The sequence below is a fragment of the Crotalus tigris genome, unplaced genomic scaffold, assembly GCF_016545835.1.
Source record: "Crotalus tigris isolate CLP2741 ecotype Arizona unplaced genomic scaffold, ASM1654583v1 scf7180000024409.848292, whole genome shotgun sequence".
Classification (NCBI taxonomy): Eukaryota; Metazoa; Chordata; class Lepidosauria; order Squamata; family Viperidae; genus Crotalus; species Crotalus tigris.
This window is the reverse complement of record NW_024100576.1, coordinates 133,045-161,025: the sequence shown is the minus strand read 5'-3', so window position 1 is coordinate 161,025 and position 27,981 is coordinate 133,045. Positions and strand designations below refer to the sequence as shown.

General features: G+C 36.9%; 1 protein-coding gene across 1 annotated transcript; it reads left to right on the top strand.

Annotated features, from left to right (window-relative positions):
* The first annotated feature begins 1,387 nt into the window (after positions 1–1,387).
* On the top strand, positions 1,388–25,647 carry TRAF6 (TNF receptor associated factor 6). The gene is made up of 7 exons (XM_039329730.1): positions 1,388–1,594; positions 9,435–9,761; positions 11,285–11,435; positions 12,253–12,411; positions 13,849–13,920; positions 15,538–15,615; positions 19,942–25,647. The coding sequence occupies exons 2-7, from the start codon at positions 9,460–9,462 to the stop codon at positions 20,818–20,820; spliced, it is 1,641 nt and encodes a 546-aa protein (XP_039185664.1). The 5' UTR covers positions 1,388–1,594; positions 9,435–9,459; the 3' UTR covers positions 20,821–25,647.
* The last annotated feature ends 2,334 nt before the right edge of the window (positions 25,648–27,981 follow it).

The following is a 27,981-nucleotide window of genomic DNA, read 5'->3' as shown; positions in this document are numbered from 1 at the left end:
CAGGAAACCACAGACTAACCAATCTGACAATCAGTTCCTAGGAGGATTCTAGGGCAGATCATGAAGAAACTAATCTACAGTCTGAAAACAATATGGTAATCACTGGAAATCCACATGATTTTGATTTTAAAAAAAAGCATTGCCAAATTATCCTTATTTTATTATTTTAGATCAAGTAACTCCATTGCAAACTATAGAAATGTTGTCCCCATAATGTATTTTGATTCCAGTACAATATTTAATGAAGGTTTTAACATAGTTATATTTAGGAAGTTTTTTAAATTCTGGGTTAGATATCTAAACAATTGCTAGAGGTGGCTGAAGAAGTGTGCTAAAAATGTTCATCAACAAATTCCTCATCAAACTGAAGAGGGTAGCAGACCATAAAGTTCTGTTTCATTAATATTCTTATTAATGATAAGTGAAGATGTAGCAGAAAATCTCATCAAATTTTCAGATTACAGAAAATTAGATGAGGAAGGCAGGGTCTTAAAAGACAGAAAATAGGAAGAAAATCTTCGTATACTATTGAAATGGGCTGAAACCAATAGAATAACAAAACAAAATGAAGACAAATTCAGAACTTTCCAAAGTGACATCAAATCTCTGGATATAAGATGGGGGGAGGCAACAACCCTAATAACAGTACTTGTGGACAGGTGGAATCTTGGAAGAGTAGTTGATTGCAACAAAAGCAAAAAAAGTAATTAAAAGTGCAAGTGTCCAAAAAGAAATAATGTAATAAGTCACTTAATTTTAAAGTAAAACGGTACTAAAATGCGTTCATATTTATTTTATTTTACACTATTTGAAAATGGACAAATAAAAACTTATCTGGAGAAAAATACTAAAACATGCATGCATAGTATGAGATAGTACAAAAGGCATAAGTATTTCTCTTCATAGTAGCACTTTTCATTTTAAAAATTCCAATCCGTTGCCTTAAACGGGCCTTAAACCGAACATCAAGAAAGTCCTACCGTACTGTAAAGTATAAGGGTGGAAAGGAAGGAGCGGGCACTCACAGCTGTCTAACACCCCCCCCCTTTCCTACATGGAAGACTATTTAAGCCCAAGTTTACATTTTGGATTTTTAAAAAATATCGAGCTACACCTCTAGAAACGGGACACGCGATACTGTTATCAACCCAAGGGAGCGTAGGACGCAGCCCTTGTGGGTGGATGCAGCTACTCCTCTTCAGCAGAATGGGAGGCTCCCGCTCTGCAGAGCACAGGCGTCTTGGCCAGGAGGGGAAGCCAGACAGGCTTTCAAACGAAATGCGCAAGCGAGCAAGCCAAAAGGACAACTTTCCCCGCCTGCGTGAGCAAAGCTCAGCAGGCGGGCGGGTTTCGACCGCCCAGGCGTTGCAAAAAGGCTCGCCCGCCCGGACGTGGGAAGACTGTCTGCCGAGGGGCGCTGTGGCGCGGTTTCGTCCGCTGGCTCGCCCTCTCAGGCCTGGCGGAGGCGGAAGCGTCCTTCCGTTCGTGCTTCCTTCGCCGCCTCCCTCTTCCCGTCGTCAGTCTGCTTCGGGTCGGGGAGCTCACGCAAGCGGCCGAGGAGAAGTCTCGGAGAGGCGAGACCCGCCGGGCTGAGGTAAGGACGGCGGCGCCCTTTTTCTCCCCCCCCCCCACTTTCTTTACTTCGGTCCCGGGGAGACGCGCTCGCTTGGTGCCCGCTGTGGCGCGCTTGTAAAAACTAAACAAAAACTTGTAAAAAGTGCAAAACTCGTGGGCTCCTTGTCTCTCTGCCGACGTCTTTCCTCTCTTTTCTGGCGCCCAGGCGTCGCTGCTGGGCCCCTTTCCTAGTACCCGCCACAGCTAAAGGACTGTCCGGAGTAACTCATGGGGACCCAGAGTGGGTTCAGTGGGAAAGCTTGGTCGTCTCTGCCGCTACCCACCCGGGCCCTAGTGTCGGGCTACACCGGGCTTAATCTCCACCGGTCCGTCTGTAACAGACTTGCCCAGAGCCTTCTAGCGTCGCCCGCTGACTCGACCTAAGAGGGTCGTAGCTTTCCTCGCCGTACCTTCTATATTGGTAATCGACTTACGACTGCAATTGAGCTCAGAGTTGTGAAGCGAGACAGTTGTTAAGTGAATTTTGCCCCGTTACGACTTTTCTTGCCACAGTTGTTAAGTGAATCACTGTAGTTGTTAAGTGCATCAAAGCAGTGGTTAAGTTAGTGATACGGTCGTTAATTGAATCTGGCTTCCCCATTGCTTGTCAGAAGGTCACAAAAGTGAATCACACATGACCCTGGGACAGGGCAACCGTCATAAATAATAAACCAGTTGCCAAGCGGCTGAATTTTGATCATGGGGATGTTGAAATGGTTGTGTGAAAAATGATCACAAGTCACTTTTTCAGTGCCTTTGAAACTGAACAGTCATTAAATGAACTTTTGTAAGTTGAGGACTACTTTTACAGTGTGGTGAGAGTTAGAAGTTGGTGCTTTTATTCCCTCCAACTGGAATCTGCTTTGGAGGGCTCTGCTTTGATCCGTGGCACACTGTAGTAAAATCCCCCTTGAAATTGAGGTCAGAAAGGTGTCTCCATCAAGCAAAAGATAAAGCTTTTTGAAACAGTTGCTGATAAATGTAAATTAATCCTGAACAGCCATATTTTGAAGAGAATGGATAAGCCTGCCTCTTGTGCCATATAATCAAAGTTTGGTTTGTCTGTACTTGCAAAGGCTGAAGAATATATATGATAGAAACAGTGATGGGATTCAAATATGTGAACAACCGGTTCTCTGAGTGGATGCCGCTTCTGGAAGTCCATTCTGGGTCTGGGCAACAAAAAATTAGCTATCGGTTCTGCCGAAGTGATGCGAACCGGCTGAATCCCACTACTGGGTAGAAACCTGTATGTTTTGAATAGAACTTTGAAAAAGTATTTCAGGCTTCATATAAAAACAGCACCTCTCTGTTTCAGATATTTACTGTATCTGTTGACACTGAATATTACAGCCTTCACATTTATTAACCCCATGTTTTAATAATAATTTATTAAACTTTATGCTGTCCAATTCCAAGCAGCTCTGGACAGCTCACAACAAACCAATAAATTACAATGAAATAAATGGAAGATGGCCTGCACCACAGATAGGATGGAACGAAGCAGGGTATTTAGCTCTATTTGACAGACCACATATTAAGATAAAAGTTCGTTGTTTTCTAATCAACATATTGAATCATCATATTGAAATAAAGAATATCAATGGTTACCTGCTCCTTAGGTAAGATTTGAACAGGGACTTTCCCACTATGTAATTAGCATTTTAAACTTTTTTTTTTCTTAATGTAGTTACGTTGTTTAGCATAATGAAACCTAACTTCTGAGCTGGCCTTAAAATTGAATATTCTCTTATTACTGGTATTTAGTGGCTTGGAAGAAAATGTTTTTTTCCCCCTCACTCTGTTTACAACCTTTATACTCTTTTCAAATATTTCAGTGGTGTCAAACTCAACTTCATTGAGGGCTTCATCAGCATTGTGGTTACCCTCGGGGGGCCGGGTAGGTATGGCCAGGGTGGGTGCGGTCTACTGGATGGGCGTGGATGGAGTGGGTGTGGCCTACTGGGTGGGCATGGCCAGCTCTACATCGTTCACATCAAGGGTACCTGGGCAGGAGTGGATCAGATCTGAGGTTCTCTGACAGAAGAGGGTGGAACTGGGGCAGGCACCAAGGCATGGTCCATTTCTTCATTCCTCACAAAGGGTGACACCTCCCCAGTATGCACCCAGGGGGCGGAGCTAGTTCCTCAGTGTTTCTAGACGGCCTTGTAGAACTAAGACTGAATGCGTTTCAGCATAGATGGCACCACAAAATTGTACATTGGCTCCCGGCCGGCCTGGGCCAGGGCCAAGGCAGTGGGGGCCGTTCCCTCACTGTTTCCAGGATGGCTTCGCGGGCCACATGAAATCACTTCGCGAGCCGCATCTGGCCCCCGAGCCTCGTGTTTGACATGTCTGAAATATTTCCTCAAGTACTTAAAGTAGATTACAAAAGCAGCTTTTCTGAACTTCTAGGATCAGATCCTCAATGATGACAGATATGTTCCATGCATTGTTCATGTGTAAATAAGTGTGACAATGAGATACTTTGTTCCTTTTTCCACAGTTTGTATTAACAAAGGAATTTGTTGGTATACATTTTTCAGTGTTGAAATTAAAGCAAAACACATGCCAAAATCATATTGATATCATAATCACATTAATATCATAAACCTAATGGATCAAGAGGTGAATTCTTAAAATTGCTCTGTGTTTGTTTATCAGAAATAGAAATTGTAACTTATGCAACCCGTTCTGTTTTCCTTTTTAATACAAATGGGCTTTCCTTAATTGGCAACCATTCTAAACGGAAACTGAAATTGGATTAAATGACTTTCCAGTATTGTGTACACTGAGGATCCTATAAACTAATTCCATACACTATTTTTTCACTATTTTGGAATTGAAGATAAGAGTTGAAATAGTATGGCTTTTTAATAGGTTTGAGAATCTATTAGCATGTCTGTAGTTTAATATATAGTATAATAGTAATGAGACCAACAAAATCCAAACTCAGATAAATTACAAATAGTAAGCAATCTCTTAAATCTATCTTCAAGCAAATGTCTTAGATGACAAAAGTAGCTGTCTGAAATGACAAATGTAGTGAGCATGATAGGAGAAAGATTACATTACATTTCACTCATGTCATTTGAAGTACATTTATCCTATGGTATACAAAGGCAGAGAAAGGGCTATGCAGCAATATGGATTTAATGGGGAAACCCAATATGGAGTTTTCAAAGGCAGACAGGTTATACCTGTTGGTGCCTTGTTAAAGTAAATTTGACTTTTCCTTGAATGGCACAACAATCAGAAAAAGATACCGCTTTTTGAAACAGTTGCTATTAAATGTAATTTAACTCTTTGTTTTTTCTCTTCAAATCCAGGTTGCCATGTAGTTCTAAAGTTTTGCCAAAGTCAGTCATTAATGACAGATTATTAGAAATAAAGTGTCCCTGAGTATATATTCTCACCAGTAACTCACATTAACCATACTGTTAAGTTAAGCAGCAAATAATGATATTTAGATATGTATTCCCCTCACAAATTAGTATACCAGTATATATTAAGCACTATTAAAAGTAATTAATTTCCTTTAACATAATTGCTTTCTTGGCCTTCATTTATGATCAGAAAGCATACCTCAAAACAGCATTTTAAAAAGAGGAAGGAAAATACAAACTTCTGAAAAATCAAAATTTCAGTTTTCATATATTTATTAATTTGGGTTTATTTTATACAACTCAAGGCAGTATGCATAAATTCTCTTGCTTTTCCTACAACTACCACCCTGTGGGAATGGGCTGGGTTGAGAGAGAATGTCTGGCCCTAAATGATCCATCTGGTTTCCACTTTCCAATTTCTAGTTCAGCACCTCTTCTGGGAAGTAGTTTTGACTGAAAAACAGAGAAGGACTTCTAGGACAGGCACATTTAGTCCTAATAAACAAAAATGGTAGGTAAAAGGAGGAAAAAATGAGGTAAATGAAGCTCAGAAGTTATGTTTTACAAGAAAATTAGCATTCCTAAAGAGAAAATAAAGTGGGTGCAAGAATGTGACATTTCTATTTTCATAGAAAAAAAATTACATAGAATTAATAAGAAAAACACATTTTCCTATTTTGGTAACTTCCATGAATAAAAATAGTTGCATGCAGCTCCATAACTGAAAGTGTAGTTGTAGACCAAATGTTTATTGCTGTTTATTTTTTATAGATATGACAACCTTCTCTCTTCATAATCTCAGCTAGCAAGCTGTTGCTTTTGTGAAGCAATATGTACTTCAAAATTAGCAATATTATTGTATTGAGAAGGTGCATGAAAATAATATGCTTTAATGCTAGGTGTCCTGGATATTTTTTTGGTTATTGCTTATTTTACATATACCTTGGCAACCACAATTGGAACCAAGAATTCCCACTGCTAAGCAAAATACCACAAGCCCATGATGTCCTTACAACCTCAGTTCTATTGAGGACGTTAAGCAAATCACCAATGGGCTTTAAGTGAGACATCATGTGACTACAAGTTGCAATTTTACTGTCAACGTCCCCATAAACTGCCTGTTGGAAAAACCAATTGTGAAGTACACAAATGGAGATCACATGACTGGGGTCACTGTAATGGTGGTAAATGAAAGGATCATAAAGTTACTTTTTCAGCACTGAAAATTTCAAACAGTTGCTAAACAGGGCAGTCATTAAGTAAGGTCTATATGTATATGTATATATATGTATGTATTTTCAGGTTGATTCCTAATGGTCACCTTTAAAATATTTTTTAGTTTTATTATATGAAGCCCTTTAAATTGGTAAAGGCAAAAACAGGAGACAGAATAGGCTGACTGTATAATTCTACAGGCAATGTGCATAGTAACTTTTTCTGTTACTGTTTCCTAATTGATATACAGAGATAAGGAAATTTATATTTTCAAAATAGTCTCTGTATTTAAAGAATTCTTTGGTTATGAGATATGTTGCTCTTCTAGTCTGGTTCCTGTAGAATAGCTTCACTACTTTGTAGCTAACAATGCAAATAATTTCACAACATCCTTTTTAAAAAAAAAAAAATCAGGATTTTTAAACTGTTTTACTTCCATTGCCTGATTTTGGATATAGTGTGCATTAATAACTCCTGAAACATACTTTTATAATAGGAAATAATTTATTCTGTGGAAAGTAATTCAAAAGAACTAAATACATATTTAGATAGTAATGAGCAAATAGTTTTATAGTGTTTGTTCAGATTAAGCAACCAATTCAAACTTTCATGATTTTAAAGAACATAAAGCTATATATCATCTTTTTCAATATTTTACATCATAAAGAAGTAAAGCATAATTATTAAAAATAACTATTAAATTGTTAAACACTACTTCAGTGAGAACAATTTTAAGGTTTTCAAGAGGCATAAAATCATTGACAAAATAAATTAAGTATCAAAGAAAGGTAAAGCTATTTAAAATCACTATTATCCATAAGGTATAAAAAGAAGATGCAATATCCTGTGTGCATTTTTGTATTGTTTGTGAAATTTAATTTTATATATGATAAAATACAAAGGCATACATGTTTTCTTCATCACTATGTCACAATACATAAACTTCTTTTCATTATTACCAATAATAGCACTAGCACTTAAAACTTGTACACTGCTTCACAGTGATATTACAGCCCTCTCTAAGTGATTTACAGAGTCAGCTCCCAACAATCTGGGTCCTCATTTTACTGACCTTGGAAGGCTGAGTCAACCTTGAGCCAGTCAGAATTGAACTATGGGCAGTTGGCAGGATTGAACTCCTGGCTATAGGCAGAGTTAATCTGCAATACTGCATTCTAAGCATTGCGCCTTATTCTCCCAAAAGGGGAATAAACAAATCAAGCTGTCATGTAATTTACAGAATTATGTTTTGCATCTTAAGAAATCTATGCAGCTATGCAAAGTCTTATGAAAGCTAAGAGTTTAAAAATCATTAGTATACTCTTTATTATACACCAGTAATATCCTTTATTTGCACAGAAAGGTAAAAGGCAGAAGGAAAGCATACAGGTTAAGTTTTTAGTAAGTGGTATAAGTAACTTACATATACCAAAGTGTACTATGGCATTTAATATGCTTTGTTTAATTACATTTTAATATTTATACATACTTAAGATCAGAAGTATTTGACATCATCTTTCACAAAAACCCAGGTTTATTTGGAAGGCAAGAAATTTCATTAGGGAAGCTGTTGGCTGCCAAAAAAAAAAAAAAAAGCATTAATGACTTCATTATCTATACTATCCCTGCTAATTTACTGGTTGTTCTGATGCCTTCTGTTTCTGATACTGCTCAACAAACAGAGATTAGGTCTTTGACTTTGGTTACTTTGTAAGAAAAGGATAGAACGAAAACAGGGAAAGGAACATAGCTCCCATTCCTGGAGGATGAGGTACTTTGGCTGCAGCTGAGCATTGTGCATTTAACACATTCTTGAATCCATTCTTGAATCCTGTTTTTAAAAAATTAATAGTTAAAGCAAAGAATTGACCGGATTGCACATTTAATGCCATCTTGAACTGCAACTTGTACTTTCAATATTCCATTATGTTTCTCCTATATTTGACACCTGCCATTTCAAAATTGATCATATTTTTATTAATAGAAGTTTTCTAGAAGAGAGACAGAGGTTGGGGACTCCTGCTGTACTCTATTGTTGCTGCATCAATGGAGGGATTATTGGTATACAGAGGACTTTTTAAAAGTTGCCCTGAAATTTGAAAGAGAGAAATCCTTTCTACCAAGTCTTGGCCAGGCATAAATTCTTGAATTAAGGCAGTATAAGTAAAGCTTAAGCATATTCTTAACCTGGGCTGTTCACAGCTCCATTCTGCTTTAAATGTTTAACTGGCAAAATGCCCAATGTCTAGGAAATAGTTTTGTGAAGCGTGTAGCTACTTTCTTTGTTAAAAATTCTGAACGAACGGGAATTCTGCCAAATTGAAGATTCCTTCAGATGGACAAAATTTTATTCTTAAACTTCAAATTAAACATATTATACCTGAATAGAAACTTCCATTAGATAGGATATTGCATTCTTGTAGCTTGCAACAAACATGGAATAGTTTCTAGTAATATAAATTCCTTGAATAGCTATGGATCTAGCTCATTTCTTTGTTCTATCAAAGTAGAATGATATATCTTTACTCTCATAATCCAATCACATAAATATAAGGGATTTCTTTGTGGGGTTTTTTTGATAACATGGTAATAGCAATTTAGATTTTAGACAGGCAGGCATAGATGATAAATGGATGGATGGATGATAAAAATATCATAAAACTTCAGTCACAGTGCGTGTTTTTGATTGTGAAACCAAATGGAAGAAGGGATACTATTGAACTATTAGGATGTACATTTGTTGAGTTGTACATTAATTTGGGACATTATATCTTTAGCATTACAGTAACCATTTTGTCCAAAGTAAATGATTGGTATTAAACAAGTTAAAGAGGTTTGCTCATATTGAGGTAAATAAGGATTAAATTATAGAAAAAAATAAGAACAGAAGGAAGGAAGAATAGATTAAGTAGAAATATACGTAGTTGTGATTGGATGCAATTGGTAAGGCTTCCCAAAAGTAAACTGGCAATAAATCATTGTATAAAGGTATGTATAAAATTATGATTAAACACATTAGAAACATTAGAAATGGAGTATAGAATATCGCTATAAACTGTCTTTAGTTTCCATCCTCCCTTCCCCTTTGTTTCTACAACCTTTTGCTCTTGTCTAGCACTTTGTGTAAAATTGCACTTTTCCTAATATTCCAAAAGGGAATAATGTGATAAATATCTATATACGTATGACAAGTTATTCTTTTCTTTTTTGTGCCTGTAGGTATCCTGCCGCCTTTTAAATTAGTATGAGTCTACATAGTAACACAAGTTTTGAAATCAATGATCAAGAGACTGACTGCTGTGCAGCCATGGCCAGTGCTTGCAGTGCTGGGACCAAGGAGGAAAGCTTCACTGCCCCCATCAGCAATGGTACTGGTGGGACACTTTCAAACTCTTTCATGGAGGAAACCCAAGGCTATGATGTGGAGTTTGACCCACCACTGGAAAGTAAATATGAGTGCCCTATCTGTTTAATGGCTCTACGGGAAGCAGTACAGACGCCGTGTGGACATCGTTTTTGCAAAGCTTGCATTGTCAAATCCATAAGGTAACACAGTGAGTTTGTTGAAATTTAGTTGTGCCCCAGGTTCAGTCTCCTAGCAGTGTCCATTAATTGCTACATCAGGTTTCTTGTGTAACCTTCAAAAATTTAAAGCTAGGATTTCTTGTGAATGAAATGAATGATATCAAGGGAAAAAAGTCATCTGAGAGAAATTCATACAATCTACTTTTAAGACTTTTTTGTCTTATCCGTTTCCAAAATTATTTATAATTTAATAAATCGTTGTATTTACCAGTTAGTTGTGGTCTTTCATGACATAGTTTGTTTTTTCTATGTATGATTGACTTGTTGGTTGATTTATTTTAAACTGTGGTATGTTGACATAAAGTAATCCTTTGTTACTGTTAGAGAGCTGTGATAAATATCAATAAGTAAAATACAGTATTGCGGAATAATTTACTGATGGATTGATTGTAGGAACTCAAGTTCTCAATACTTTTCCCCATTATTTTAGTACTAGAATCATGGGCCTTAGCTTTATTCCACGGAGAAAAATAAAATCATTCTGATAATCTTCTAATGAGGCTCAACACCTATAATGCTGACTAAGTTTTAAATGTAAGCTTCCCTTTTCCCTTCCTCAAATAATCAGTTCTTGATTTTCATCATGTCTAAATTTATTAGACAAATGTCTAAAAAATTAAGTCTTTTTTGTTGGTTGTTATATTTTAATTGTTTACAATCTATTTAAAATCATAGCATAGCACTGTGAATCTCATATATACATATATCTATCCATTTAGCACTGGAAGGTCAATATGTTAAATTCTGACTTAAATAGTTCAGGCCTTAGACATATGAGCATATCCGGGAACTCTCTGTCAGCATCAAACCACAAGTTCCTGTTTGTCCACTGGATTCTGTTCTTCTTTTATATGTTCTGTTTCAAATATTTTTAAAAATGGGAATGGAACAGGTATATTGTCTAAGAAATAAAAACACCACGTTGCATGTAGCAAAAATATATGACATGATTATGTTTATATCTTATGTTAGCCATACATATACAGAGTCTCTCTCTCTCTCTCTCTCTCTCTCTCTCTCTCTCTCTCTCTCTCTCTCTCTCTCTCTAACTCTCTCTCTAACTCTCTCTCTAACTCTCTCTCTCTCTGTCTCTCTCTCTCTCTCTCTGTGTGTGTGTGTGTGTGTGTGTGTGTGATAAATGCAAGCAAAAAGAAAAAAAATCTGGAATATTACTTTTCCTTGAGTCCCTTCCAAGCTGCAGTCTCTATTCCCACCTCTGCTAAGGTATTTCAATTAATCTGCTATGAGGTGTACAAGATGCTGTAGTTGGAGAGATTTTCAGACTGGCTGTGAGGAGGAGTAATCACGCAGGAATAAAAATGTCTTCCAGTTCATGTGAGAAACTTTTGGAATCAAAGCTGATTGTTTGCAGAAATGTGAAGAACCACATTGTAGCCAAATGCACAGTACTTGGTATTAATACAGACATACATGCATAGATGCATAGATATATACATACAGTACATATTGTTTCTTTTTGACAGAGATGCAGGTCATAAATGTCCAATAGACAATGAAATCTTACTAGAAAATCAACTCTTCCCTGATAATTTTGCAAAACGTGAAATCCTCTCATTGACAGTGAAATGTCCCAACAAGGGCTGCAGTCAAAAGTTGGAGCTAAGGCACTTAGAGGTACGTTTTAATGTGTATCTTGTCTAAGAACTAATGTTTAATTCTATACTATTCTGATCAGTATATTTAGGACATATATAAAGAAATACTTAGGATATGCAAAGCAACAATTCTTGAAAAAATGGATAAAAGGAAGTAAGGTAATTATGATTCTTTCCTTGAAACTGGGGCTAAATTTATTATGTTTGAATAAGTTACAGATAGTCCTCAGTTATAGTATTAATTGGGTTGGAATTGCCATCACTAAGCGACAGTCAAAAAGTGCAGTGTCACAAAATTGTACTGCTTAGCGACAACAATTCTGGCACTCCCAAATCACTGTGGGTGAGGACCTCACGGCTGCCCTTTTCAATTTCCTGCTGACTTCTCTATTAACTTTGCTGATCAGAAGTCAGCAAAGGAGTTGGTAACTAAGAACTACCTGTAATAACATTAAGGCTGAACAACATGCCCTTACGAGTACTACATAGGTGGATTTCAGCTGCTCACTCACAAGTTTTTCCTTCTGCTGCAGCAGGTAATAATATTTGTTATATTTACGTTTACCATTGATTTTGTAATATAGGTTGCTTTTAAATGAAAAAAATAGATTGTGGGTCACTAAGTATCACAATATTTCCATAACATCATTGAGAAAACCATATGAAACCATTTGTATATCTTTACTTGTATGGTTGTTAAAGCTATAGTTACCAGTAATGTTTCTGTCTGCTAATATTACAATTAGGGTCAAACTTTGTATTTTCAAGAATTATGTAACAAAATCAACAGTTTTGTTTTGTTTTTGGTCCCTGTTCTTCTGATGGCTTTTTCCCAGGACCACCAGATACACTGTGGATTTGCATCAGAAAAATGTTCTCTGTGTCAAGAGATTTTCCAGAAGAACCAGTTGCAAGAACATATTAGGCTAGAATGTCCACGACGGCAAATTGCCTGTCCAAATTGTGCCATGTGTATGCCTTACGAAGAAAAAAAGGTATAATGCAAAATAGAACTGTTATATATTTATACTAATTTAATAAACTTATTTTAATAATGCATTGATTATTTCCAAGTTGCTTTCTGTTGTCTCATATAAAATGGTATACTCCATAAAATGGAGTATTTTATTCCTCAGTCCTCTGAGGTAATCACATCTTTCTGTGGTAATGATTGCTCCTTCTCCAGTTCTGCCTGTTCATTATTTTGATTTAGAGAACAATGAAAACTCTATCTAGGTCAGAGTTCCCCAATCTTTCGGGATTGGCGGCCTGGGGGGGGGGGAAAAGAAGGGATGGTTTTGTGTGTGGGGTGAATATGTACATACACACGTGCAAATACTCATTCCTCGAATGAATGGGGTTGCAAACACCCATGACAACACTCACGAGGGGCTGCAATCACTTGTAGTGACACTTGCGTGAGCATCGTCACAAGCATTTGCAGTACCACTCGCACAGGTGGGGCCACAAACGCGAGGGGCCGCCACTGCCTGTGACGCTCATGGCAACGCTTGCGCAAGTGGGGCTGTGTGTGCCCACAATCACATGTGCACTCGCGTGACCCGGTGGGGACCCCTGATCTAAAGAATATTGGATGTAGACTAGTATTTATAGGTGTCAGAGCAGATGTTATAGAGCTTTTTTTCCTTCTGTTCAATCATGTCCTGTACAATTTGAACAAAATATTTGTTTTACTATTTACTTTTAAAATAATTATAAAGGTAGTCCTTAACTTTCAACCAGTCGCTTAGTGACCATTCAAAGTTACAGCAGACCTCCCTAGAGCTACTTACAACCTGGTTCCGAAGTTCTGATAGAAGGGCCTTGCCACATATCAGGGGTTCAGCAACAGGCTTGCATTTATAACTGTGACCATATTTTATGATGTTTTTACTGAAAACTCGCAATTTTTGGTTTTCAGCAAAAATAGACCATTATGAATCCTGGGTTTGCTTTGCAATTGGTGTACTCAGCAACTGCCAGGTTAGCTTAATGATCATGGCAAAAAAAGTGATGTGCGTGACCCACTTTATGGTCATCACAATTTACCATTGTAATGGGCGGTCTTCATTATGGCTATAAATCAAGGACTACCTGTATAATAATTGCACATAAACTATACTCATTCCTCATTAACTGCATATTCCGTTGTGGATAACACTATAGAATTGTTATTTTTTTTGTCAAATGTCTCAACACAGCTATACACAACCATGGCAGTAGAGAAAAAAGTGTGAGAGCCTTACCTAGCAGCATTGACATGAGCTACACCAAGGGAAACCACACTCTTGTTCTCATGCAGCCAGACAATCTTCTGAAATTGTGACTGAGAAAAGATGTATCCTAGATTGTAAACCATCTAATAGTCCTAATTATGTATCATTTCCCTTTCCATGACAAACTAATTTTCTTTTTCTTTCACTAAAATAAAGGTTCATGACGAAATATGCCTTTTGGCAAATGTCTTCTGTCAATATTGTAATACAATGCTAATCAGAGAACAGGTAAAAGGACATATTTTGTTTGCTTTTTATTTATTACTTTGCTCAAAGTATAATAAACAAATTGATAAGTTACAGCTCTGACAGTCATCATTATTATGAGACATAAAAGGATAGTGTGAACTGTTACATAGAGTTAAATGCTAGGGAGGAACATTATCTTGTGTTTTTATCCATCAAAGTATTTTCTTATTGAGCAATTATAATATAGATCTATATTATAATTAGATTCAAAAGCCTTTTTTTATGTCTGTATAGGCACAAATATCTTGGGACCTGAGTCTCTTCATCTTATACTAAGCAGATAATATCTACAGAAAGAATACTTTAGAGTGACTTTCACAAAATGCTTTTCCCAGGAAGGCTATCTCTGTGGCCTCGCTTAAATTTTTACAACGAATTATATGTACACCATTTATACCATCAGTATTGTAGTATTATTAATCTTTTCAGACATTAGATCTTACCTTGATCTGACTCAAAATATCAACTAAATTAAATTGTTAAAAATGACTTTACTAAAAAGTTTGATGCTTAGTTATTATCCTAAGTGGTTTTTTTTCTATTGTTTATAATATGTTTTTGTCCTTTTTTCTTGATTTTTAGTTTAATGTTTTTGACATTTTTAAGTTATAGTAGAGGAAAGATTTTGAAAGTGGGGAACACTGTAAAATAGGAGGTGACAATTTTTTTAAAAAAAATATCCTAATGTGACAGTTACAAATAAATAATATATTTGCTTGTTATAAACATAATAATAAACTGGTAAGGAAAAACAAAGCTTAAATTTGGTAACACGGATATTTTTAGATAGAATCAGATCAAGGTAAGATCTAATGTCTGAAAAGATTAATAATACTACAATATTGATGGTATAAATGGTGTACATATATCTTTTTGTAAAAATTTAAGAGCGGCCACAGAGATAGCCTTCTTGGGAAAAGCAATTTGTGAAAGTCACTCTAAAGTATTCTTTCTGTAGATATTATCTGCTTAGTATAAGGTGTGTAAGATTTGTAATCTAAAATATTTGTCTAAGCTTTCTTTTCATTGCAGAATTAACTTTTTATCAATGCAATTTTCTACACTTTGAAAGTTTTGTTTTACATTGCTTTACAGTAACAAATCTGGCAGCTAAATTGAATAGAAATTGAATCATTTTTTTAAAGTACAACTCATATTGTAGGCAATGTAAAATAGGATAGATAATTAATCCTAGGATTCATTTTAAGATGTTTGCAAAGCTTATCAGTTTTATCAAAACTTGGCTAATTAGGTCTTGTCATCCAAAAGGAAAATACAGAATTATTTATTTAAACCTTTGCCAATACCATCTAGAAGTATTGCAATTAATATAATACAATTTCAGTGGAGTATAATGCTACTGATCTTTACAGTATTAATGGCACTGCTTTTTAATTGTTATTTGATTTGATGCCTGGAAAATGATCTGAATCTGAGCATAAAAATTTAGACAAATAAAAGATATCATATTTGCTATGAATTTCCAACTTTTCTCACTAGAAAGTAATATTATTTAATAAATGGTATAATGACACATATTTACTTTTTAGTGTAGGATTTCTGGAAATTACAGATCATTCTTTTTTCTTTTTATAGCTGCCTAACCATTATGATAATGACTGCCCTACTGCTCCAGTACCATGTACCTATAGTGCATTTGGATGTCTAGAAAAGGTAATTTAAATTAGTTTTATACATGCATATATTTGTTGACCTTAGAAAAATATTTGTCAGATAATATAATTAATGTAAAATGTATAAAGAATGAACTCATTTTGATTGTTTGGTTAGCCCTGAGACAAAGAAAATTTAGGGAAGCAACTTCAGCATTTATATGACAAAAGTTTGTTACTTCGTTAAAGTTCACATATTTTAATAACAGCACCCAAAGAAGTTTTTTTTATATAAATTAATGTAATATATAAAACATTGCCCATTATATATATTAGTGGTGGCGAACCTATGGCATGTGTGCCAGAGGTGGCACTCAGAGCCCTCTCTGTTGGCACGCGCACTACCACCACCAGCAGGAGCAGAAGCCCCACCCAGCACAAAGGAGGCGAAGTGGCCGACTAGCAAGCTCGAGTAGAGATGGTAGAGCAGAAGTCACCAACCATTTTTGGACTGGGAGAAAAGGGAAGGGGAAGCATTTTGTACTGCAAATGGGGTGAGGCTAGTGCCTGCGTGATACTCACTAGCCCTGCCCTGTTCTTGCGTCATGCAGCGCCTTGTATCTGCAGCCCACAGTGCGGGGACGGCCGTTTTTGCGCCTTGCAGCACGGTGGCCCATTTTTGCACCGCCGTTTTTGCGTGCCAGAGGCGACACTCAGAGGCGCTTCCCTCCACCCCCCCAAGGGCACCACAATGCTGATGCAGCCCTGGCACTTTGCGATAAATAAATGGGTTTTGGGTTGCGGTTTGGGCACTTGGTCTCTAAAAAGTTCGCCATCACTGATATATATTAATGGGGAGGGCATGATGGCTCAGTGATTAAAGATGCTGAGTTTGTCAACTGGAAAGCTGACAGTCCCGTTCAAGACCTGAGCACAGGACGATAGGATGAGCTCCAATTACTTGCTCCAGCTCCTGTTCACCTAGCACAGGGGTAGACAACCTTGGCTCTTTTATGACTTGTGGACTTCAACTCCCAGAATAGGAATTCTGGGAGTTGAAGTCCACAAGTCGTAAAAGAGCCAAGGTTGCCTACCCCTGTGCTAGCAGTTCAAAAGTAAGCAAATGCAAGTAGATAAATAAGTACCACTTCAATGGGAAGGTAACAGCATTCCATGTTTCTTGGCATATAGCTATGTGGCCACATGACCACAGAAATGTCTTGGGACAACGCTGGCTCCCTCAGCTAAGAAACAAGATGAGCACCACCCCCTAGAGCTGGACACAATCAGACAGGGAAAATATTCATCTTATATTTTAATGAACAGAATGCTCATAAATTTAAAGGCACTACTGAGTCCTAAAAATTTAATATACATGTGTGCAAGTGGATAGAGAAGATTTAAACATTTAATGTTTGGGAACATTATTGACAGCACTTGAAATACTTTAGAACCTCTGTGATATCATGAATAAGTTTGGACAAGATCTTTACTTACTAAATAGAGACATGAACAATTTGTTCAAATGTAGTCTGTTTACTTATAGATTCGTCCCAATTATCATATAAACTAGGAAGTTTTCAGTTGACTAATGTTTTTCTTTTTTGCTTAAACCTGAAACCTAACAGTGGCTACACATTTTGCATTTGGGAGGCAAGTCTCTCATTTTTTTCCCAGAGAACTAAGAGAATTTCAATATGATACCTTTCTACAGCTACAGTAGTGCCTGTTTAACAACCATTTGTTGAATGATCTTTCAAAGTTATGGTGGCACTGAACAAATGGTACTTCACCCGGTCCCGAAGATACAGCTGTTGCAGCACCCCTATGGTCATATGATCCAAATTTAGAAGCTTGACAGTCCACAATTATGACCTCAGGGGTGCCTCAACTCCACTATACGCACCTATCTCCCGCCATTTGTGCCTTTTTGGCTGCTCTGTGCAATGGCACTCCTCGGTAGCAGTGGCAGTGCTAGGGCTGAATTATTTATTTATTTATTTATTTTATGAGACTTATATACCGCTTTAAGTGCAAGCACTCTCTAAGCGGTGTATATTTACATTGCCCCCAACAATCTGGGTCCTCATTTTACCTACCCCGGAAGGATGGAAGGCTGAGTCAACCTTGAGCCGGTGAGATTTGAACCACTGACCAGCAGTTAGAGTACTGCACTCTAACTGCTGCGCCACCTCGGCTTAGAAGCTCAAGGCCTTCAGAAGTCTCAGTCAGCCACCACCAACTCTGGGCCTCAACTTCCACCCCAATGCCAGTGGTGACACTACTGCTACCGAGAGCCACCTCAAGTATCGTGGTCAGCTGCCCTGGTACAGCCCCCTAGCCCCTCAACTCTCTGTGCTCTGCAGAGCCTGCTATTCCCAGGCTGAACTTCTCTGTTGTGTTTTTCCTGCTGCTGATAAAGTGCATCCAGCTTCACCCTATATGTGGCACCTCCTGGCCGCATCAGGCCTTCTTACTGAGGCCACTTGCATGCTTCTCCAGATCGCACACTGCCTTTTTGCAATGTTTTGGAAGGCCTCAGAAGCATTGTGATAAGGCAGTGTGTGATTTGGAGGCTTGCATAAGGGCTTCTTACAAGCTTTTGGGAGGCCTCAGAAGCATCATGAGAAACATTGCACAATTTGGAGGACAACATATAGTCTTGGGAAGAAGTCATGGCACGACAATCAGCTGCCTTGCATAGGACTAGGCATACCTCATCAGCAGAGGAGGAAGAAGGCTGGGGCTGACATGGAGCCTTGGAGGGAGAAAAATGTCTTTGTTTATTCAGGTATATATGATGGCCAAAATGTAGTCCATTTTTCAATCCAGCCTCTAGGTAGAAAAAGTCTGTCTTTCCAGAAAATCAATTCAGAATTTATTTTGATTCTTCCATGGAATGAGATAATTCTGTAATTGCTAATGTGAAAGTAATTTGCTTTCATTTAGTGGGAAGTCCAATTACTGTTTGCTCGGGTTTTTTAGTTTCTTTCCAACCAATATGGTAGTTTTTTTGTTCTGAATTATTAATTTCTTCTTGTGTAATAATTCATTGTAGATAAAATTTGCAGGATGGAGTAGATTCCATGTGGGGGGGAGGGAAAGGAGCTTTTCAGTCATGCTGTGAAATACCTTGAGCTACTGAATGTTGGATAGCACATATAGAATTTAAATCTCATATTTATTTCAGAAGAACAAGCTTGTCGTTCCGGCTTTATATGACTTTGTCCAGCTGGGAAACTTCCAAATAACATTAGACTATAACATCCAAAATTATAACCAGGATTCTAACTAGTCATTGCTGATTAGGAATTGTAGCACAACACATTCTGTAGGGCTTCTGGTTGAAATTTAACTTATTCCAAGATTAGAGTATATACTAATGTAAAAATAAAGCCAAATAAAAAGACATACATAACAAATGATATTTGTAAAATATATATCTTCGATCTTTCTCTCTCTCTCTCTCTCCCTCCCTCCCTCCGCATGCACGCGCTTGCGTGTGTGTGTGTGTATGTGTAATCAATCTCAATTTACTAATTTATTGGAGTGGAATTTGGTAATTATTCTAAAATGGAGATTAATTAATAAGTTCTGGAAAAATTTGGTAAATGAATTCTGTAGAATATCTCGGTACGATGACTTTTTAAAAGAAAAAAGAGTAATAGCAGAAAAATATTTTCATAATTAAGCAAAATATTTCTTGCTTTAGTTATAAAAAAAAGAAGAATGTAGATCTGTAAAGATGAAAATAAAAGATTTCAGTATATTTTTATAATTTTGCAGATTTTTTAAATTGCATAAATATTTTTCAGCTTCTCATCTTAAGCTGCTGTTTTCTAATCTTTATATTTTCATGTGAGAATGTTTATTCAAATGTTTATTTTAAAAAAATAAACATAGAGAAAAGATTATACACTGATTATGTTCTTCCTATACTTAAATCAGAAAAATACTCCTCTCAGACTTCATATTTTCGTATCTATTTGCCCAATCATTAATGTTAGAAAGTTATTTTTAGTATGATGGGTTACATTCTTATAAAATATAAATTTTCAAAACAAGCTCTAAAAATACTGTTTACTGTACAATATGACATAGTTCAAATATTACATTAATGATTAGTAATAATGATGCTATTCTAAGTAGCTAAAATATTTTGTTTTACATCTAAGGATTTGCATAGACCTTGATCTGCTTCTGAGCATTTGAAATTTCTACAATATTAATAGTTCAGTTTTGTTCAGTTTATTCTTGTTTGTTTCAGCTAATATTAAACAATAAAGCTACTTCTTTTTTAATGCAGTATTTTCCCTTCTCCGTTAAGACTCAGTCCTTGATTTTACTCAAAAGAAATAGAGTTGTATTCACTTTTGTCTAATTGCAGATGCAGAGAAATGCTTTAGCATGCCACATGCAGGAATTTACTCAGGTTCATATGAGAATGATGGCTCACACTCTTCGTAGTGTCAGCGTTACTACTCCAACTTCCATGAATTTTTCTGGAACTTTACCCTTTGACCCATCACTCTTCTCTCAAGGCATGCCACCCTCGTGTGAGTGTAGCCCAGAGGTCCAGAACTTCAAGGAGACTATTCAGCAACTGGAAGGTCGTTTGGTAAGACAAGATCACCAAATTAGAGAACTCATTGCAAAAATGGAGACACAACAGAACCAGATGGGAGATCTCAAACGCACCATCCGAACGCTAGAGGAAAAAATTGCTGACATTGAATCCCAACAATGTAGTGGTATTTTCCTGTGGAAAATTGAAAATTTCAGTGCATATCTGAAAGCTCAGGAGGAAGAAAGACCTGTTGTGATCCATAGTCCAGGTTTCTACACAGGGAAACCAGGATATAAACTTTGCTTGCGTCTGCATATCCAGTTACCAAGCGCTCAGCGTTGTGCTAACTACATTTCTCTTTTTGTTCACACCATGCAAGGCGACTATGACAGTCATCTCCCTTGGCCTTTCCAAGGCACCATACGTCTATCAATTTTGGATCAGTCTGAAGGATCTCCAAGGCATAACCACGAAGAAGTAATGGATACCAAGCCTGAGTTGCTAGCCTTCCAACGCCCTATGGCCCCTCGTAATCCAAAGGGCTTTGGATATGTCACTTTTATGCAGTTGCAAGCCCTAAAACAAAGAACATACATAAAAGATGATATTCTCTTGGTACGCTGTGAAGTTTTAACACGTCTGGACTTAACCAGTCTCCGAAGAGAGGGTTTTCAGCCTCGTAGTACAGATGGAACATAATAGCCTGTTGTCCAATTTTGATTGTTATGTTATTATGAAAACCAAGCTTGGTTTAAATTATTTGGCTCCCTAAAGGGGAGCAAATGATGTTCCTATTTCAAAAAGAAAAAAGTCGTGATCTTAACTTCAGAGCAAACTTCTGATTCTTCCTCCTTAGGACTAGAAAGGCAACAATAATAAATATGCATTTTATGCCTTTTTTACTATATGAAAAAATCTTTCACTTGTGGCAGATGCTTTTCTATCTTATTATATGAAGAATCTGCAGAACTGTAAATGAAGGGTGAGATTCATAAAAATCACAGATCTTTGAAGCAGAAGTTAGACTGCCACTCTTGGGAAATAGTATGCTTTTTAGGAAAGGGAAATCATTCTTCTTTCGTAAGAAGAAAATATATATCTAGTGCACTCTGTTCTTCTTTTTGATGAGCTGGATAACTGACTATTAATCAATAGCTGACACGTGTGTTAAAAATTTGATTAAAACAAAGTGTCTTATTGTACAGTGAGGAATTGGCCAAATTCTATTGTTATTTGACATTAGAAGATTGACAGATGCAGCTATAAACTTTGGATCTCAGAGGTTAAATTGTGAAATATGTCTATATAGAGGCAAATATATAGTGGGATATCTCATGGTTCTGTCTCGGGCCGAGAATACTTCAACATTTTTATAAATTACTTAGAGAAAAGGATGCAAGAGAAACTTAACAAGTTTGCAAATGGCACAAAGCTAGGAGGAGACACCTCCAAAGACATGCTCAAGGTCTGAAATGATTCCTGCCCTGGGGAAGGGGGGGGGGTTAGATTATAAAAACTCCAAGCTACCTTCCAATGTATTCCATAGAATTCCTAAGATTCTATGAATTGACTATATAAGCTAATAAATTAGGGCTAAATTGTGAGATATTATGGGTAGTTTGTGACTTAAAGCCTATCCTCAAAATTGCGACAATTGTACCACTCCTTCGGTCACTTGATTGCAATTCACCTGCTTGGCACCTGTTTCATATTTAAATTGGTTGCAATGTCTTGTAGTGGCACAACCTTCCTAGCTGGCTCCTGATGGGCAAAGTCAATTGAAGAAGCTGGGTTCATTTTAATGACCATGTGGTTCACGTAAACAACTTGATCCACTTAATAGCAGTAAAAATGGCTGTAAAATCAGGTCTGGCATGTGATGACTTGCTTAACAATTGCATCATTTAGTAGTTGGGACCTGAAGTTCTGAATCCCAGTTGTGGTAATGTGTAGAGGATTACCTGTGTGACAATATGCATAATTGCTTAATGCTCTTTATCATTAAAGCAAGAAAGTCAATACTCATATCTTGGTAGATTTGGAATGACGACTTCTTTCTTGCATTCCCTTCCCAGAGAATTTAGCGTTAATCCATTCTCAGCTACTGTTTAACATAGTGATAAATTATGTTTGATGTATCTAAAAGCTCACTGCAGAAGCTTAATGAGGCATCAACCTGATTGCCTCAGGACATCTTTGCCCTGATGACTGGTGAAAACTTGAGGTATCCTTGACTGATGTTTCCGTGTGTCACTATGTCATTTGCACTACTTATTCCTTATTCCTATCTCTTGCCCTGTGGCGTTTTTGTTTTGCACTTGTGATGATAAGTTTTAACTGTGACACTGCTACAAATGTTAGACATGTTTCATTTTTAACCTGGAAGCACTGTTGCAAACTGTTAGCCTTAAAGGGAATTCCCCTTCTTTTAAAGGTGATTTGGTATAGGCTTAGGCTTACATTCTGCAGTGTTTTGCTGACATATTCAGCCTAGGTGTTACAATTCTCAAGAATGTGATTTTTACCCAGCTTCAGATTGGCTGATCTGAGCAAAGCTGTAACATTTTATTTTTGCGCACAACAATCTTATGTAGAAATGTATTACTTTGTTGCAAAAAACTTACTATTAGTGCAAATTGTAAACCTCTGGTCAAAATTCATTGGTGCCAATAGGATAATTTTGGTGAAAGCGCTCTTGATAACGCTTGTGTGACATGAGAGCAAAAATGTGGAGTCCCGACCAAAGTTAATTAAAGGATGAAAGTGTGGCTCTGATGTGTGAAAGAAAAATAATCAAAGCAGCTGTATCTTTACTTTGAAAAAAGAAATACTGATATAAATAGTACTGGTGACAATAGTTAACCAAACCAGATCTGCACTACTACTCCATAAGAACATATGACAGTAAACCTGTAGCTCTATGATAGCGTAATCTTTCTTTAGTGTGGTTCTTACCTTCCAAAACAAATAAAAGCTACACAGCAATGAAGCAATCACAGAAAAGCTCTCAAATTTTGAATTGATCTGTCAACTTTGAAGGCATCTGTCAGAACACTGCCTATGAAAAGACATGAATGGAAGCAAAGCTTATTTGAACCAAACATTTCCCAGCATTTGGGAGTGAAATAAAGTATTATGGGAGTGTAACACTTAAAGTTACCTATTCTACATTTTTATAGAAGAGAAGCTTATCTGAGAAGCAAAAAGTGACTTTACTTTTTCTAAACTCCCACTCCATGCAGGCATTGAAAATGTGCATTATTTCAAACAATTGCTTGTCTATTCAGAATACAAATCTTTATAAATACTCATTTGTACCATATAATTTTCTGTTCTCATGCTTTTTTAATGAAAAAGAACAGTGTAGATTATTCTTTATTTAAACTTGGTCTAATTATAGGATGTCATTTTTGATGAAATAGTAACTCTTAGTGTGATATATTTCATTTACTTATCCAAAAGCAAATGTCACTCATTGAAACTTATTTCTAACTATCTTCTAGTAAGCTAAGAAAAAGAATGCTGGCATCTTTAGATATTTTTATATAGAGAAGTATTATGTATTACATTGTATCAATTTACTGCATGTTTACAATGCTATTTTGACAGAAAAAATTCCAATTTTGCAGGGCACGTGGATATGAATAGTAATTTATTGTAATAAGCATTAACCTTTAAAGAATAGTATTCCATTTAGTTAATAAATTAGTAGATTGTATATTCTCTTTTTGTCAATTGCTATTTCAGATTGTTATAAGTCCTTCTCCGATAAAATAAAGATAGGAACTAATTATCATATATGGGCTTATTTCAGCTTCAGGTAATCTTATGGACAACTATTAAGTCCACCTGAGTACACGTTCAGATAATGAAATACAGGATTGCAGTCTCACCTTTTATTTAAAAATTGTTGAATACATGACAAGTTCGCTATCTAAAGTATTGGTACTTTTTGTCTATTATTTAAACTAATTTTATTTTCCATCACTAGCAATATTTTAACTTCTGTTTTATCCTGCTTTTTTATTCAAAATATTTTGAGCCCTAATTTTTGAATTCATTGCTACTAAACATCAATAAGGTCTAATCCATCTCTTAAGATATCCCTTTATTTGTAATTACTTGGTTTTTAGCTTCCTTATTACCAGCTCCCCGTCCCTTTTCATTGTATATATTGTGCTTATCTGTGCAGTATGCTACTGTTTTTATTCAATGTTTTATATTCTGCCATATAATTAGGAGAAAAAATTGGAAGCTGGATGCACTTTTTTAATCTAACAAATTTCATTAAAAGGCATAAGCTTTCATAAACTATAGGTCACTAGTTCATATGTATGGAGTGGAGAAGCAAGTAACTCACAGGCTTCTAGCTGTCTTAAATTCCAGTTCCCATCAGCCCTGGCCAATAACAGTAGTAATATTTTTTAAATAAAAGATTGGAAAATGGTTTTCTGTTTCATTGAAATGTCAGGTTTTGTCATATATGTTGAACCAGGCACCCAATGCAAACATAAAAGTGAACTACAAGGGGGGGGGGGAAACTATTTGAATTAAAATGCAGGGTTTCTGCCTTAAATGAACTAATGCTGTGACATTATCCAGTAAATTAAAATGCTAGTAACAATGGCACACTAAAATATTACATACTATCAATGTTGCCAATGCCTCAATATTTAACAAAAATACATTGTGTAATAAATGCATTAATGTAACACCCAAGTACAAGTCACAGAAAACTGTTTTTGTAACATTCATAGGCAAAATATCAGAAGTAACAAAACATGGACAACTTCAAGGAAGTCTTCTGGATCACCGTTTTATGTAATGTCCCCAGTCAGCAGACTATTTTTAAAAATGTATAATGTTTTGCTTTATCTTTTCATATAACTGTTCCATAAAAATCTGTGAATTATATATACAAAAACTGTCAATGTGTTTGTTACAGTTTGGCTGTCAATAACAGATGGAACAAAGTTTTCAAAAATGTGGTTGGATGGGTAAAAGACATTAACTTTAGCAATTAGTTTGTCATTTGCATAGCAGCTCAACTTGATTTCTTTAATGCACATGTGCTCATGATTTTCCTCTTCCTGTTTTGAACACAAGAGGAAGTCCTGGAGAAATTGGGGCATTTCTTGCTTGCTTATAATAAAGCACATTTGAGTCTGCTGAGTAAAACAAAATAGCAAAAACTGTTTTATGCTGTTGAGTGGAATGTGCAGTGTTTCGATGCTGCATTATAGGGATGAGCATAAATTTCCAGTGGACTGCAACCCTTCCCCAATTGTAGTTCATTTGGCTGCCATTAATAGGAATTGTGAATTCAGCAGTAGTTTATTAACAGGAGAACCATCTGCTGTGGTGTTTCTAAATGCTTAACTGTCACCTGTATGGTTACAAAACTTTTTCAGGCCTAGTGGCTACTGAAAATATTGCTTGCCTTGCACATCAGTATCTCTGTTTGAGAAAATGAACAATTTGTAACTGCTCAGAAATGTTGGGTTTTCCAAAATAAAAAATCATGATGAAAACTCCTTATTTCAAGACATTAAATAAGGTAGCATTCAACAAATCTGAGCATGGCTTCCTGTCTTACGTATGCCTGTGTTAAGTGTAGCACATTAATGCCATACATTCCAGATATTTCTCCTATGTGCATGTTGCACACTGGCTTTGTTCATGTGCTTAAGTATAATTAACTAATTTCATATAGTTAGTAAGTTATTACTAGTGCCCCATTTAACTTATGCTTCTGAATATATATTAAATGAGTGTTCTAAATACTAAAAGAGCTTGAGCCAACTTTTTTTCATGAGCATGTCTTTGATTAAAGTGGCCATCAAGGGGCAGCATTACTCTACTACATTAAATTCAACACTGCTGTTTCAAAATAAGGGCTTCTCCAGTACAGGAGATGGAGAATCCACCAATGGGTTTTCACTGTCTGCCTGCTCTTGAGACCAAGTAGCCAAACTTGACACGCCCCCTCTTGCTAGGAGATCCAGTCTTGACTTTGTCTCAAGCTCTTGAAGACCTATCAAGGTTGGCTTCATATAGTTAGTAAGTTATTACTAGTGCCCCATTTAACTTATGCTTCTGAATATATATTAAATGAGTGTTCTAAATACTAAAAGAGCTTGAGCCAACTTTTTTTCACGAGCATGTCTTTGATTAAAGTGGCCACCAAGGGGCAGCATTACTCTACTGCATTAAGTTCAACACTGCTGTTTCAAAATAAGGGCTTTCAAGAGCTTTGGAAGGTGCTTTTAGTCATTGGTAAGACGAAGATTTTAAAATTCTGCTCACTGGCCCAATTGCAGACCTGTTTAACTAAACACACACTCTAAACCATGAAATTTTCCCTTGCAGCACTTGCCAAGTAGTTAGATTTTAGTGCTTTCTTTTTATGTTGAGATTGCACAATCTAAACGAATGATAAATACTAAATGGAAAATCAGCTACTGAGTCTATAAGTAAGCATCACAGCCACAAAGAAACAATCTCTTAAATAAATTGTGAGTGTTTACGGGAACTGTCAATAGCAACTCCTCATCACCTTTTTAATAGAAACTTAAATCTAGCGCAAATTGTGTTTTAAAGAAAAAGTGAAAGTCACTAAAAATATATTCAACAGAATAAAGAATGCAGCTGTTGCCAAGTTAGATTCCATTTCTAATGCCTTTCAGCCAAACCCTTGGAAGAAGCATCTTCCTCTGATTCCCAAACCCATCTCACCTGCTTCTATTCCAAGTCTGAGCAAGCCCATGAACATTTCAGTTACCTCAATTAGAATGGTTTGAAAAATATTTATTCCGAAGGGATTTTCCAACTTCCTAAGGTAGCCCGCAGCTCTGTGGTTTTCTGGCAAACTCCCATTCAAGTAGTAATCATGTCTGATCCTGCTTAGCTTGCTGAGATTGACCAAAATCACCAAGGTACTGCCACTTTTTTAAAAAATACAAAATGGGTTCTAGATTTAGCTGGAGTATAGGCCAGGGCTTTTCAAAAAACCTTTTCACCCATTGTACCACTTTTAGGATATGGCAAAATCCAAGTACCACCAGTCGCCTAGCAAGGTGTCAAAAACTTGATGACCCAAAAAAAGGGAAAAGGTGATAAAGTACAGGTAGTCCTCGACTTACAACAGTTCGCTTAGTGACTGTTCGAAGTTACAATGGCACTGAAAAAGTGCCCCCCAAGCCACAGCTAAGGAAGACACCTGCCTGCCCACCCGACCGCACTCTTCCTCCTGTCCGAGGTTTTCATTGTTGTGAGCATTTCTGTTGAGGATTGGCAGCAGGGGTGGGGTGGGGAGGTATTTGGTTTTTATTCCCCCTGTCTGCTGGGTGGTTGCAGCAGGTTTTGGTCACTTCACATGATCCTAGGACACTGTGACCATCATAAATATGAATCAGTTGCCAAGCATCCGAATGTAAATCACAAGACCTTGGAGATGCTGCAACATTCCAGCTGATCAGCGCTTCTTCTGGGCTCAGCAGAAGCGCCAGGAGCTCCAGCTGGAACTTGGCACTGAACCTGGCGCTTCCACTCAGCCCTGACAGCCCCGAAGAAACGCTGATCAGCTGGAAAGCGGCACTGTTCCTGGCGCTTCCACTGAGCCTTGACAGCCCTGCAGCTCCAGCCATCTCGCTCAGGCTTGTGTGGTGCTGCCACCGGTTCAGCTCATTCCCCTCCCCCGCTACTTTTCTAGGATGGTCGCGTACCACCTGCCAAGTGCCAATGTACCATAGGTGGTACCGATACTACTGGTTGAAAAGCCTTGGTATAGGCTATCATTTTATCTAGCAAAAACATCAGCTTCTCTAGATTAGGAGGAACAACAACTGAAAAGATTTGCAA

Coding starts and splice junctions, on each gene's coding strand:
- TRAF6 (XM_039329730.1), top strand. CDS start 9,460: ATGAGTCTACATAGTAACACAAGTTTTGAAATCAATGATCAAGAGACT. Junction 9,762..11,284: donor TGCATTGTCAAATCCATAAG/GTAACACAGTGA, acceptor TCTTTTTGACAG/AGATGCAGGTCATAAATGTC. Junction 13,921..15,537: donor CAATGCTAATCAGAGAACAG/GTAAAAGGACAT, acceptor TTCTTTTTATAG/CTGCCTAACCATTATGATAA.